Genomic DNA, 15,189 nt, shown 5'->3' with positions numbered 1-15,189 from the left:
CATGAACTGAGTACAGATCGCGTTCACGACCGGAAATTAGTTCCTGGGGGTGGATTAGGCAAATGAAGCCGCTGACGTCACTTCTTCTTCTCTGCTTTGGGTTTACTGGCAGGCCGCAAACAACTTCACGGCGTATACTGCCGCCCAAAATCCCCGGCCGGAAGTCCCCGGAGTTAGGGACTGGCTTCAGTAGAAGCTGCTGGGAACTCCCAGCAGCTTCTACTGAAGCTTTCTGAGTAAACGGCCAGAACGCCGACACCTCCTCATCTCCACCGCTCCCATGTTTTATTTTGAGTTGTCATAAGTTAGTCTCTCTGCGTTTTTGCGCTGGGCTAATGCTAATGCTAATAATGCAATGCGAGGATAATAAAATGGCGGCTTCACAAACATTTTTGGGAGTTTGACCGGGCGTGGTTTGCATTCCGCCCAGCCAATCAGACACAGGAACCTTTTTCTCCCACGAAAGTCCCTGCTCTCTAGCAGGGACGGAAAAGGGGGTAAAAAAGGTTCTCTAGAACTAATTTAGTTCCTGGGACTTTTTGGTGTGAACGCAACTAAATCGTAGTTCTCAGGAACCTTTGTGGGAAAAGTACTTGGTGTGAACGCGCCTAATTAGTAACTCTTTACCATTGCTGATAACACACCGACTGAAGTGATTTCAGTGAACAGGTGATTCAGTGAATATATAAAATATTTTTTTTGTAATACAGGTTGCTGTTCAATTCCAGTGTCAAACAGCAGGAAATAAATATCCTTTAAGTCCATCTGTGTGGAGACTGAGTGTGTCTGACATGCACAGTCAAGACAGACAAATGAGGTGAACATGAGATTAACACGCTGTGGTGATGTTCATGCTGTTGGCATCTCCTCCAGCGTGAAAGGCCAAAGTGCCAAGTCCAAGTGAAGTCTGCCAGGCCATGTTTACATGAAGGAGTGGGAAACATATCCATTTCATGTATATAGTTCATAGCACTGCACTACTAGTTGCTCTTCGTGGCAGAAGCTGTCCGTCTCTCCTCCTCCACAGGCTGAATTGGATTGTCTGGTCTTATGGTGTTCCCTAGCAACCGTTATAGTTCCCTTCTCATTTACAATCTTCTCAATGTATGTGTGCCCACGGTTTCCTAAAATTGTCCCTGATCTGGTGTAAATGTGTTACACAATCAACCTCTTTTATTTTGCTGCCGTGTGTTGTTGTTGACAAAAGAGAGTGTTCACATTAAAGTTTGCCATCAATGTTTTTCCTCCAGCTTTTCCTAAGCTTAGCGTCTTCCAGGAAGTGCCAGTGGAAGCTGTCTTACCTTGTTTCGTCTTGGCTCTGCTTTTGCTTTTTGATGCCCTGCAGTAAAACCTTAACCAGTTGGCTGTAGATGCAACAATATAAAGTAACAAGAGCCTACTTAAATAGAGGATCTTAACTGATGTGGATAACGTAGCTCGAATGATGCTAAATAAGTCACTTCTCAGCATTCCCTTCCTCTGATATGTCTTCTTACTGGCGTCATGTCTTTATGTAAAGTTCAGCTGCTTCACTTGTCAATGATGTAGCTCTCTGACCAAGTTAGGAAGGCTGTTGTGTAGACGATTAATTTGTAGAAGAAGTTGGTGTCTCGTGGCTGTCAAAGAAACATTTTTGTAATATTATCCCTGGCCTGTATAAACTGTGTTAGAGTACACAGTGCCATTAGAGAAGGCCTGGCAAGGATCCTGAAACATCTTCATACAGTATAACGCATCTATTGACACACATAGTTTTAGAAATGGTAATAAAAATATAAAAGCTACTTTGAGTATTTCACACTCCACAGCGGTATGTCTGTAATGTCACATCGTAAAACAAAACCAATCTGTCCGTCGTCACTTCTTCCCATTGACAAGAAACGGCAGAACAGTTTACACAGTGGTGTGGCCCTCAACAGATCTCTGCCAGTCGGTTATGTGGACACACACACACACACACACACGCACACACAGACTATTAGTACAACAGGCCTGCATGAATGTCAAACAGCACTGTCTGTGCCCACTGTTGCAACTTCTGTACAGTGTAAACTTAAATCTTCTAGCATTTTCTAAGTTTTCAAAGTTACACCCATGAAAAACAATTAAGCATCCAAAGATATAACTGGTAACAAAACACCTTAACATGTCTTAAGGTCTATATAGGCTATGTATATTTTATTGAGCTGTGTACTGATTTTATTGAGCTGTCTACTGATTATTCTAAAAGTTTCAAACCATTTTCAGACCCAGAGCAAGCCATAATTCATTTAAGGTAAGTGTCCATTTCAGATGTTCAACTATAAGTTGCAGTAAGTGCATTGTAATTGACTTTTTAAGTTTAAATTGTAGTCGTTGGACGTCTAAATCAGTTATAAGGGAACAAAGCTGAGAAAATCAGTGAAGCAGAAACCCTGATTTTTAAAACGACACAGTTTACATTGGGTAGATTACTAGTAGTAGATTTGTATTGCAGTACTGCATCACATCATATCATTGTTATGTTTAAAGTCACTAAGGAATAGACTTAATGTGTCAGGTGAATGTTGCAGGTCATTTGAATCCCTGTAAAAACATCCTGAACAAGTAGAACAAACTGAGCAAACGTTAGCATGTAGCCCCTCCATGTCAATCCAAACAGAGTAAATAATATTTAACAAGAAAATGATTTTTTTGTGTTTACACCAGTTTAACTGAACATGTCTGTTTGTTTTGGAGAGGTAGAGGCCTGTGTGGATAATTTGGCTTACAGTAATAAACGTCTGTATCTTCAATAACCAGAGAAACAAGCTTGGCAAACAGTAGCAGTTTGTCTATCATTCTGATTCACTTTTAGTGGCATCAAATTTCATGTTATGCTTTTAAATCAGTGAGCCGGTGCACACCTTTCAGAGGTTAGTGGGATTCATATACAAAAACACATTCACATGTCATTCTCATCCTCTTTGTGTTTGTCCCGGCCTTCCCTCAGGACTTGTCACCATTAGTAGCAGCAACGGTATGTGAATGCTAATGCCCCTCGGCCTGGATGAGTGTAACATGCATTTATCATGTGAGGAAACTCTACATGTATACCCTTTTTTTCCCACGTTGTGCTGGTGACCTGAACATGCCTTAAGGTGATCTACACGTGAACACTCCTTGGCAGTAAAAGCCCAGCTCATAGGTTTGATTAACACTTTTCGTAAAAAATGAGGGTGAAAATATGCCTTTTAAACAGATGTCAAGTATAATCCTTTCAGCGTTCATTTGACTGCTAGACAAAGAGAGTGAGACTCTGGTATGATGGCCGTTAATGACAGGGGTCTTAATGTGTTTGAGACATGCTTGGTCTGTCCCGTGGTGGAGCTGAGTGATGTGGGAGGGGTGAGGGGTGTTCACACAAACAGCTGCCATGTGAGTTGTGCAGTAAAAAATGTGATGTGAGTAGGTGGTCCAGTAATGATAATGTAATGTGCAGTGGGGCGTTTGACAGTTTCTGAAATGGGCAACCTGTCCCGTGTTGATGGCGGAGGAACACCTGTTTTTCATATTTGACATCCTGGATCAGAACCTTATATTGAGATTGATTTTTTTTTCTTTTTGCATTTTCATGTCCATCTTTTAGTCTGCCCTGTTCAAATGTCTCTTTTAGGGGCATTTTAAGACTTTATTTATTGTAGTCACTTTAGTGCAAGTCTCTCAGTCATGAATAGATGCACACTTCCTTTGGCAGGGTGACACAGTTTGAAGGTATAACATGGTAGAAAGAAAATAGTTCCTACATTATAACAGACAACTGGATTATCTTGAGTTACCAGGTCATAATTTCTACAAGGAAACATTGCTGTTACTTTTCTAAATGTATTTCTTTCATGGCTTTTTGAGTACCACAAGCTGCCATCTACTTCCATCTTTATTCAAGAGAAGCCAGGCATCTCTACGGCTAATAACTCCAACAATCGGTAACTCACAGGAAAACAATCCACATCATTGAATAGCACTACAGGTAAAAGAAAAGAAAACATTTTGGATTTGGGATGAACTGTCCCTTTTTTCCCCCCCAATACAGTAAGATACAAATAAAAATAAGATAAAGAAATAAGATGCCAACAATAACATCAATTGATATTAAAAGGAAAAGTATGAAATGATCCTGGCAAATTAGAACAAACAAATCAGGAGAAAAAAACTTTGAATACATTCCTACTACTAGAAAACCCAATTTGCTGATGATTAGTAAGAGGCTACGTGTGACTTTATTTCAGGAATATTGGGGCTTTTGTATTTAATACAATAATAGAACTCGGTAGGGTTATAGTTTGTTTCTCCCATATCAGTCTGCAGGTTCCACTTCTGCCACTCAGTACCGCGGGGTCGCTGTAGCTGCCATTTTTCCTCTTTCTTTCTGCACCGAATTGGCACTGATTGGCACCGACTGACAGATAGTAGAAGGTAATGAGGAGGTCTCACTCCGACATATTCTCCCTCTACCATAAGTAACATGTGAAGATTGAAGTTTCACAATTCAACCATGCATGTTAGACAGATATACATTTACATCTGGAGCTAGATTGACTTTAACTATAAAAAGTAGTATGCGTTTTAAAATGTAATTATTAAGTCACCGCTCCGCTTTATGCCGTATCGGTCTGGAAAGTGGGTTAGATGTTTTGCTCACGAGTGCGTTGTCTTTGCTAAATCATAGACGATCTTTGTTACTGGTTTCTGAGCTGGTGAGGAGGAGAGCGAGAATCCGTGTGGACCACAGCTTGCTGCTGCAGCGGCTCGGACACACACACATACACACACACACACACACACTGGCCGGGCACACACATACACACGCTCACACATCATCATTTTCTACAGCATTATCACACACTCACTGCCGGGGGAGGACACGGGAGCCGGTTTGCAGCCGACGGTGAGTTGGAACATCCTTTTTTCTTTCTTTGAAGATGGAGATTTATGCTCCCCCGTTGTCTGCAATATCAACATATGTCGCTGGAGAATTATGGTGCAGTGGATGTGTCAAAGTCAGTTTTTTGGTGATGCTGCTTCACTGGGATGACCAGGTGCAATATAATGGATGCCGATTGTCGTGTTTGATTTTTTTTGGTGTGCTGGGCATCAAAGCAGCACTGCACTGCATGCATGTTGGAGAGGGAATGTGTTGATCTGCTGCTGCTGCATGGATGATGTGTTCAGGGTTGCAGCAGCAGGGCTGGTTAGAGCTCATTGTTGCTGCCGGCCGGTGCAGGCCTGCAGGCTGAGAGGATTATTTGATGTCTGCCAGTGATGCTGCCAGATGTAGCTCAGATCCTCAAGCTGTCAATCCAATTGTTGTGACTTTAAGACACACAGGCCCTGTTGGCACATATTACATTCAGACATATATGAATAGTCAGCAGGTGTCTATTGGTCAGTATGGCGGGTGGGGGCCTCTTTTATTATTATTGATCAACCTTTTTCATTGATTCTGCCATAAAATAAACAAGAGGGCTCCATGAAGGAATATTATTTGTGATGTAGAATTGTCTTAAGCATGATAAAAGACAGAGAGGAGAGGGCACCATTAAAGATGTGCTCTGCAGTTGGGAGTTGACATTGGATTGGTCATCAAAGGAGAATCATCTTTTGGATTGGATATCCCCACATGTTAGGAATTCTTTGGATTCAGTATTGGTACAAAACATGATAATTCAATTAATATTTCAATACATTTCAAGCAAAAATGGACACTCTCTGGTTTTAGATTCTTAAATGTGATAATTTGCTGCTTTTCCTTGTCATATTTGATAATCATATTGACAGTGTGACTAGTTTTAGACTTTGTATGGATATAATGTGATTTATTTGACCCTCAACCACAGTGTACATTGGTTACAGGCAATATTGAAAGAAATACTCTTACACTTAAGTAAAAAAAGGAATACCTCAGTAGTAAACAAGTCAAGTAAAATGTCAAAATGGCACTTAAGTAAAAGCACTGAAGAAGTATCATCTAAATGTACTCAAAGGAAGCCAAGTACACATTTTCGATGTGATATTATTCCGTTGAAATCACTTACCAATGCATGCAAGAGCATACGTTGGGATTAGTGGTAGTAGATGTGTAGTGCAGTACTGCATCATATCACTTTTTTTAGTGTCAAGAGAATGTTGTAAAAAGTACTACATTTCCCTCTAAAAATGTAGAGAAATATATGTATAAAGTAGCATAAAATGGAAATATTCAACTAAAATTAATAGTATATCAAAATCGTACTTTACTTCTGCACTTGAGTAAATGCAGTTACATTCCAATAGTGTGAATTGGTGCCTATACTAAGGCTTTAATATAGGCACCAATTTTCATCTCTTCTGTTTATCCTGCCCAGTTGCAGTGAATGGGGATCCCTCTGTTGCAGCTGCTCTATAATGCTAACATTAGCCCGCTAACCTACATTCTCAAAGTTCCTGTCAGCAACTCATACTGTATTCTTATATTCAGCAATATAGGACGATGAGGCTCTCTGCAGTTGTTTTCTAACCTTTTGTTTGTGAAGCATAAAGAAACATAAACAGCTTGATTTGAGGTTATTCAGTGCAGACAGTGAAATGTCACAGCAGGAAAAAGCACAGGTGTAAACAATCACATTTAACGAGTGGGTGAATTCCATTAAGACACTTGAATAGAGCGCAGCCCTCTTTAATGTTGTGAGTAACACCTGTGCTTTCACACTGTAACCCATCACTTTATATCAATTACAAAATACCACACATAACATATTTCACATTTTAAGGCGAGATACTTCATGTACTGGTAATTTTGTGAGTTTGGCTTCTTTTTTGCTTCACATAACATAACATGACTTTCACATTAGATGAAAGACCCAGAATTCACATACAGGTGTATTTGACAAACTTTGTCGATTTGCTTCTGTATATTTCTCCTTAATTTAACAATATTTAGCATCAGATTTAAACAAAACATTTCCAAAAACACAGTGGTATCTGTGTATTTTTATGTTTTATTTAAAAAACTCTACTGTAGCCTAAGAAAGGACTTTTTTCATTGATGTTTCTTTTTTAAATAATATTTATTTCTAATCATTCTGAAAACTCCGCTTAGCACTGACATACGACAAACTCCAGTTTCATTATTTTTGTTATTCATTAATAACCTTATTTTTAGGACATTTTATTAAAAAAAATATGGCTTTTTGGATCTACGTAGTCATAAAAAGAGATATCCAAAATCCCATATAAATACAAATATGTTACTCTTTTTGTTTCAAATGTTAACACCTCTTTTTCAGAAATCCATGCAAATTAAACATATTTAATAAGAAAATGCCTCATTTGCATATCGACATGTGTAAGTGTTAAACCAAAGAAGAGTCTTGGTCACTAGACACAGTGTCTCCCCTTAGATACTGAACAGCTCCATTTATCTTAATGTATCTGGGCTATTAATCAATTAGTACCAGTGGGAGTACATCTCCATTTGAGAATGAAACTCACGGGATGATGTGGCATGTCATGGCAGGTATCGAGCGTTGGCAGCACCATCACCATTCCTGAGCCACCCCCCTCCCATCACAAGACATTGCCTCACCTTGACAACTCCCCAGCACTGAGCCATTACTCAGGGCAGACGCAGAGTCCCCCTCACTCTCCTCCTCACTCTCCTCCTCACTCTCCCATTTATCCACGGCCCATTAGACACAAAGTCAGGTGACGGAGCTTATGGTGAGTTTTCATTCTCATTCTGTCTCCTTAAGTGATGACACAATTTTCAGACACGGAACGATGCGCAAGATTGCTTGGCAGGCTGTTTGGGGATTATAAGGTCCAGGTTCACTTCTTTAATTTCCCTCAGGCGACATTGAAACTGTAGATTTTACTTGCAGGAAGATTGGACGCCAAAGAAAACACTCTGAAACACTTCAATTACAGGGCCAAAGTAGTTTTACTCTCTTAAACCTCTTGTGTACGTATTGCAATTCTGATACACTGGCATACTTTTATGAAATATTCTTCCCATTCTTGATTCTTTACCATTAAAGTTTACCATTAAAGGGTGTCGTATTGTCATACTGATATTCTGTACAAACTGTGAAGTCCACTGAGACAAATGTAACATTTGTGATATTGGGCTATAGAAATAAACATTGATTGATTGATTGAATGGTCTGTAAAATAAAAAAGCAAAAACTGCTTGTCACAGTTTCCTAATGCCCATGATATGATATATTTAAAAGGGTTTGAANGGGACACAAAATAGGAGAGCGCTATAGATCTTCTCAACTATCTCTTGGCAATAAGCATACAATCCTATTCCTTAAATTGCAACGATTTCTATTGAGATTAGGCGCATTCACACCCCAGTACTTTTCCCACAAAGGTTCATGAGAACTCTTTAGTTCTCATGAACTAATACAGATCGCGTTCACACCGGAATAAGTTCCTGGGGAAGGATTAGGCAAATGAAGCCGCTGACGTCACTTCTTCTGCTTTGGGTTTACTGGCAGGCCGCAAACAACTTCACGGCGTATAGAGTGGTGAAGTCCCTCCCTTTCCGGTTGAGCTCCATGGGACCTTATTTCGGAAAAATTATGTATTGAAGTCAATGGAGAGAGAAAGATTATCTTTCGATCCCGTTTGAATTGTGCCACGAATTACACATAGGCCTATGATGTTTGTCAATTTAAAAGATAATTTTGCAAGTCAAAAAAAAAAAAATGTGTCGTAAAACTCTGAAGTAACACATTTGTTTGTGTGAAGCACTCAATGAACTACAACTCTGGTCTTGCATATGTCACCAACACCAAGATGGCCGTCACGTTAGCACATTTCACCTCTTTCTTTCAGAATGAAGTGAAAAGTATTAAAAGAGGTGAAAATCACTACAAGTCTGGCCATGTTGAGAACTGTACATACACAAAAGGGGAGTTAGTCGGTTCCGTAAGAGCCAGCATGTAGGACCGGCTTTACAAGGTTTCGGTGAGTAACGTTAATGTCTTGCTAAATTCACTTGCGTGACTCTGGGATTTGTAGTCTTTCTAGTTGCGTATTTTTCATAGTCTTATATTTCAACAGTTTTAAGACAAACTGTGACTTTTGACATGGAAATTATTTTTTAAGATTGACAAACATCATATGTGTAATTCATGGCACAATTCAAAAGGGATCGAAAGATAATCTTTCTCTCCCCATTGACTTCAATACATAATTTTTCAGAAATAAAGTCCCATGGGGCGGAAGTAGATGGGCGTGACTTCGCCACTGTATCAGCAGCGAATATTAGGCCCGCCCGCGCGTATTTCGGTTTATTCATGGCAGTCATTTTGTTATTCTACAGTAGCCTATTGTTGTTTTATAGTTATTTGTTAATGTATACAACCCAATTTGTGTTCTTTGAAATTGAAAAGGATATTGCATTGTGTTTGTTACTTTCGTTGCAGTTGTATATGTCTTAAGCGTAATTTGGCATGACTACCTATTTTTTAAGGACATGCTTTTATTTTGAAGGAGAGTTAGCCCTGTTGACAGGACGTTTTTGTTGCTATGGAAACAACGTGACTGAGATTAACGGAGAAAGTAAACAATAACGTTTATGGTTAAGTGTTAGCAACCCCCGAAGAGGCGTAAGCTCTTATGTTGATATTGGAGATTTCAATCAATTCAATCAAAAACGAAAAAGAAAAAAAAAATCGATTACCCGAATAACGAAATTGAAACCCGAATAGTACTCCAACGAACGAATATTCGGATACAGCCAGGGCCGCCCCTGGCCAACTTGGGGCCCCGAGCGACATTGTGAGATTTGTTTTTTTCCCTCTTGCTTGCTCCGGACTGAAACTGTCTTTTCACCGACATCTCTTCACCTGCACTAGTGGCCGTATCAAAGCCGTGATTGGTCAGATGTCGATTAATTGCAACAGTGTCGGGTTACAGACGTGCTCCACTTGTCACCTCTCACTCTCGCGTGTCAGCAGGGGGTGCGTGGAGAACTGCACACAGCAGCTGAGGCACTCTGGGCGGGGCCCCCTGCTCAAGGCGGGGCCCCATGCAGCCTGCGTGATTGGCCTGTAGGGAGGGGCGGCCCTGGATACAGCCCTAGTGTTAACATGCTAATATTTGCTCAAAAGCTTGGAACAAAGTAGAGCTGAGGCTGAATGCAATCACTAGGTAGGTATTTGGTCATGAACCAAAGTAAGGGACCAATAAATCATATTAAAACTGCGCAAGATGAGAAGTTGAGAGATCCTTTTGGGACCATGAGTGTTTGAAACAAATCTGATGAAAGTAGTTATCCTTGAGGATATCCATTCCTGTTTATACCATGCAGGTATTGAACAGGGGACTTCAGATGTGTCCTGAGGGCCTGAGGCTTGGAAATTAGGATTGTCTCTGACTTTGCCATCCTGAGAGCCAGCCAATGAAACATTTTACCATGTCCAGATTACCAGCTTTTCTCCATCTCATATAATATTTATCTAACAGAAAGAGGAAACACTATTGTTGAAATGATCGCACATATGTTTTGAGTTTAACATCGATTGGCATTAATGCAATTGAAACATCTACAGCGCTCTGGTACAGTTTATGATGTAATAGAAAGAAATAACAATGTCTCATTTTCAAAGCAGAATTGGCTTGCTAGCTAGCTGTATCCGAAATCCAATAAGAAAATCCATTAAAGAGATAATAGGTGTTTCACAACACAAAACAATTTTGCTTTGTCAGCTAAAGAGCAACATGTATTGTGACACAGGCATTTATGACAACATGGTCTGATTGAAAAAGTATGTATTTTAAGTATGAGGAGGTAAGGAGGGTCTTGGCCAGAAAGAGCCAGGTATCTGTGTATCTTATGGGGTAAAGGTTGGGCCATTTGGTACTGATCAAATCTTACAGCTATGTGAAGCCTTGATATAGTAAAAAAGCTCAGATACTCACTGTTGCTTCAAGTAAAACATACTGTGAAGGCTCTTATCCTGACATGTAGGCCACAGTGTTGTGCGGATTGAGAGTCCGCTCCTCTGAGTCGAAGTCAAGAGTGTGTGAAAAGAGACTGCCATCAGTCAGTTTATGCAGTGGAATGCTTACTCAAATAAAACGGGAGTAAAAAGTGCTGACAATCACACAGTGACACAGTGGCTTTAGAGCTAAGCTGCTGCTGCTGCGGTTGTTATCTCACCACTGTGTTAGGTGGACATGACAACTTTATTACAGCCAAGAGGAGCTGAAAGTTTCCCAGGCCTCTTTCTCATGTGCAAAGGGAAGTCATCTATTATGCATCGCATAAAACACGATAAGCAAAGTATTTATAAAGTTTAATTCGAGCTGAGAGGTCAGGTCACTGATGGACTGTGTGTAGTCTTGCTGGTGCCAGGGCCTGTGTGTGGGTGCTACAGAGAGCATACTGTCTGACAGTCATCTCTCCTAAATGTTTGCTTGGTTGCAGGCACACACTCCTCATTTAATGACAGTGTAACATGCCAGTATTTATCTTCTATCTCCGCCAAGGAGGTTAGGGTTTTGGTTCAGTCAGTCTATCAGCAGGGAAATTTACGAGCCATTTCATAAATCTTGGTGGAAGGGTGTGGTACAGGCCCAGGAAGAACTGAATCTGAATTGCACGTTCACTGTTAAAGAGGACATATTCTGAATTTCAGGTTCATATTTTGTATGTCTACTGTGACATGTTTCTATGCTTAAATGTTCAAAAAGCTCTTTATTTTTCTCATACTGCCTGTGCTGCAGCACCTCTTTTCACCCTCTGTCTGAAACCAGAGCCCAGTCTGCTCTGATTGGTTAACCGCTTAGAGATGTGTCGGAAATCTCCCGCCCCTTGGCCTATCACATACAAAATGTTGGAGCCCCTACCAATAGAAGCGCGAGTGCTAAATAGTGATGTCATTATGTTACGGAAGTAAACAAAGGCTGAGGTGGAGTGTGTTGAGAAACTCCCTCTTGAAGGATCTTTGGGCTTTTTGCCTTTGCAAACCACTTACATGCACAAAAACCCATCGCTTCAGGAAAAGGAAAACCACAAAAAGCATAATCGGTGCCCTTCAATATTGTAGTTTGTGTGTCGGAATAATCTGAAAAAATAAATTGCCCCTGGGAAACTACAGCTGTCAGCATTGTTGCCATTGTTGGCTATGTTAAGCGGTTAGCATCGTTAGCTGGATGCAGGGTCAGCAGGTGCCATGTTGAGAGCCGTGTGGGGCCAATGCCTCTTTAATATGCTCTGAATTCCATATCCAGAACCTTTCAACCACAAACACATGATAGCCAGAAGAATGACTCCCCACATCTTGAGTGCTATAAAAGTAAGGGGCTACCAGAATAAAAAGAGCACAAGTTATACTAGTCTTAAATAACTTGATCACATTTAATAAAGCAAGGCTGTTTTTTGAAGACTTTTTAATACTTCAATGTCTCCAACGTGGGAAAGTAATTCCAATTATAGATCCTCCAATTACTTCCCTTATTGTACGCTGCAGGATGATAAAGCAATGCATCATAGCAACAACAGCAAATGTCAGCTGTCTTAATCAATAGACCCATTGTCTCAGATGACTTGCTGTATGAATAGCATCAGCACTGTATCAAAGAAGCAGGCCATAACTGCCCTGCAACTCCACTATAGTGCTAGCATAAGCTCTAGTCTTTGCCATTGTAATCAATGTACAGTACATGGGGCTAGTGGAGCTGTCAACTTAAACACAGAGAACACAGTGTGACAGGCAACATCCCTTTGCCAACACTCTCAGTACCACTCAGCACTATATTACACTGCCAGCCTATACACCACTCAGCCTTTAAAGGAAACTTTGCTGAACTGCACTTTTGTGCGCGTGTGTGTGTGTGCGTGTGCATGTGTGCGTGTGTGTGTGTTGGGGCATGCTCAAGCAAGAACAGGAGGCACTGGATCTGCCCTGTTCTCTCATTAACACTCTCCCCATGTCGGCTAATCACACTCCCATTGTGTGGCTGGTAATGTGGCTTCAGTTCTATACACTGCCAGTCCATTCTCTTTCCTTCTCTCTCAACGTTAAAAGCCAGACACTGGTCCGTAAAGAGGTGCGTTAATGCTAACACAATATTATAATTAATATTCTGACAGCGTACACGTGACTGTTTCCATAGTGATGAACCTGGAGCAGACTTAAGGGAAAAGGTGTTATTAAATAGTAAGAGTGTCTGCATTAAACAGGAGCTGCTGGGATGATTGCTCCAAATCATATTGTTCTGAATAAAATGGAGAAGCACTTAAGCTGCCTCCCTGTAATCATAATGATATATTAACCATAACCTGCTATGCTACTTAGGGTGTACACAATAAATGTGTAAACAATTACATGTCTTTTCTATACGAGTCATTTAATTACAAAACTGTAAGATAATACAGTTGTTCTTACAGGGGGAATCTGTAGGGGACAGACATTGTACGAGTGTTATGCATTGTTCTTGTTACATTTTAAGTGTCCAAAACTGCCAAGGAGCTCGCATTAAAGGTCTGCTCTTATTCAAAATATTTTGTAAAATGCAAATTCTTCATTCAAATATAGAAGGGCCTACATAGTCCTAAATCAGCCAATCTGTTATTTAAATAAAAACATTGCCCTTTTCAGATAAGTGCTTGCTCGTGCTGAAAACATTTAACAGTTGACAACGTTGTGTCGTTTGTTGAATAAATCAAGAGTGTACAGACATCCTGTTGCCACACCTCTGTGTGGCTGTACATAGTGATGACTTGGGATAAATGTCAACAAGCTAACATGCATAGAACATGCTAGAACATGCTAGAACATGGTGCTATTTAGCAGGTGCAATGTTTAACTTGGTCATCATCTTAGTTTAATGTGATAGTGACATGATGGTCGCACAAGATGAACTTGAATGCAATTAATTTTATGACTATAGATCCAACAGTATACAAGTCTAGAAAAAAAACAACTACCTTATGCAATATGTCATATTGGCCGAAACATATTTATGTTCCGGCTTTCATCTGCTGATACCAAGGATGTCTCTATAACACTGTATCCCCCCCAAAAAAGCATCTTTAGGCCATTAGTGCTAAAACGTCAGCGTATTGGCATTAATATCTTAATTGAGCATAATAGGCCCCCTCTATTATGCTCATTTTCAGGTTTATATATTTGTATTTAGTGCCTCTACTGTGTCATGTCTCCATGCTTTAATGTTCAAAAAGGTATTTTAATTATATTCGTACTGCCTGTGCTACAGCACCTCTTTTCACCCTCTGTCTGAAACCAGAGCCCAGTCTGCTAGGATTGGTTAGCTGGCCTGCTCTGTTGTGATTGTGGTCCCCTATTCTTCTCCTTGTACACAAACTTGCTCGGATCGGTCATTAGCCCGCATGGATTTTCATACCACTGCTACGCTGACGACACCCAATTAATTCTGTCTTTTCCCCGTTCTGAAACCCAGGTCGTTGCACGCATCTCTGCTTGCCTAGCTGACATCTCTCGGTGGATGTCTGCTCACCACCTCAAGCTCAACCTTGAGAAGACTGAGTTGATTTTTCTTCCGGGAAAAGATTGTCCCACTCTTGACCTAACAATCAACATCGGCACCTCTGTTGTTTCCCCGACTCAGACTGCAAGGAATCTGGGTGTGACCCTAGATAACAAACTGTCCTTCACTGCAAACATCGCTGCAACAACCCGCTGCTGCAGATACACTCTTTACAACATCAGGAGGATACGTCCCCAGCTGACCCAGAAAACGACACAGGTTCTGGCCCAGGCTCTTGTCATCTCACGCCTAGACTACTGCAACTCCCTCCTGGCTGGTAGGGGTATAACGGTACACGTACCCGTACCGAATAAGCCCTTTGGTTCGGTACACGTGTGTACTGAAGTGTACCGAACGAATATAACGTAAAACGTAACAAATTGAGAACGTGAACAACTTTTNAAGTAATAATAATAAAAATATTCGTTTTATTTCGATTACATTGTTTTCGTAATCGTTCCAAGCCATAATCGTAATCGCGATGAAAAAGGCCCATACCTTTTTCTAAAATTCACTTAAATTAAAAAATGTTCTGACCCAAAAGTCCAAAACTGAAAGATATTGAATTTTAAGGGATAGAGAAAAAAACTAAATAAATCTTTATATTTAAAACTTCAACCAGCAAGTTGTGCTGTTCTTCTTGGCTAATTGAATCCTTAATTACCT

General features: G+C 40.4%; 1 protein-coding gene across 1 annotated transcript in view; it reads left to right on the top strand.

The window, feature by feature from the left end:
- The window catches only part of LOC104965394 (RNA binding protein fox-1 homolog 1-like), a 132,814-nt gene that overhangs the window by 43,207 nt on the left and 74,418 nt on the right, over window positions 1-15,189 (top strand). Inside the window, exons 9-10 of the mRNA XM_010794349.1 lie at window positions 8,047-8,052; window positions 11,144-11,176. Of these exons, the coding sequence (XP_010792651.1) occupies window positions 8,047-8,052; window positions 11,144-11,176 (39 nt within the window). The remainder of the gene's footprint in view (window positions 1-8,046; window positions 8,053-11,143; window positions 11,177-15,189) is intronic.

This window comes from Notothenia coriiceps, unplaced genomic scaffold (genome assembly GCF_000735185.1).
Source record: "Notothenia coriiceps isolate Sejong01 unplaced genomic scaffold, NC01 NC01_scaffold00037244, whole genome shotgun sequence".
NCBI lineage: Eukaryota > Metazoa > Chordata > Actinopteri > Perciformes > Nototheniidae > Notothenia > Notothenia coriiceps.
This window is presented reverse-complemented; position numbering and strand designations above follow the sequence as displayed.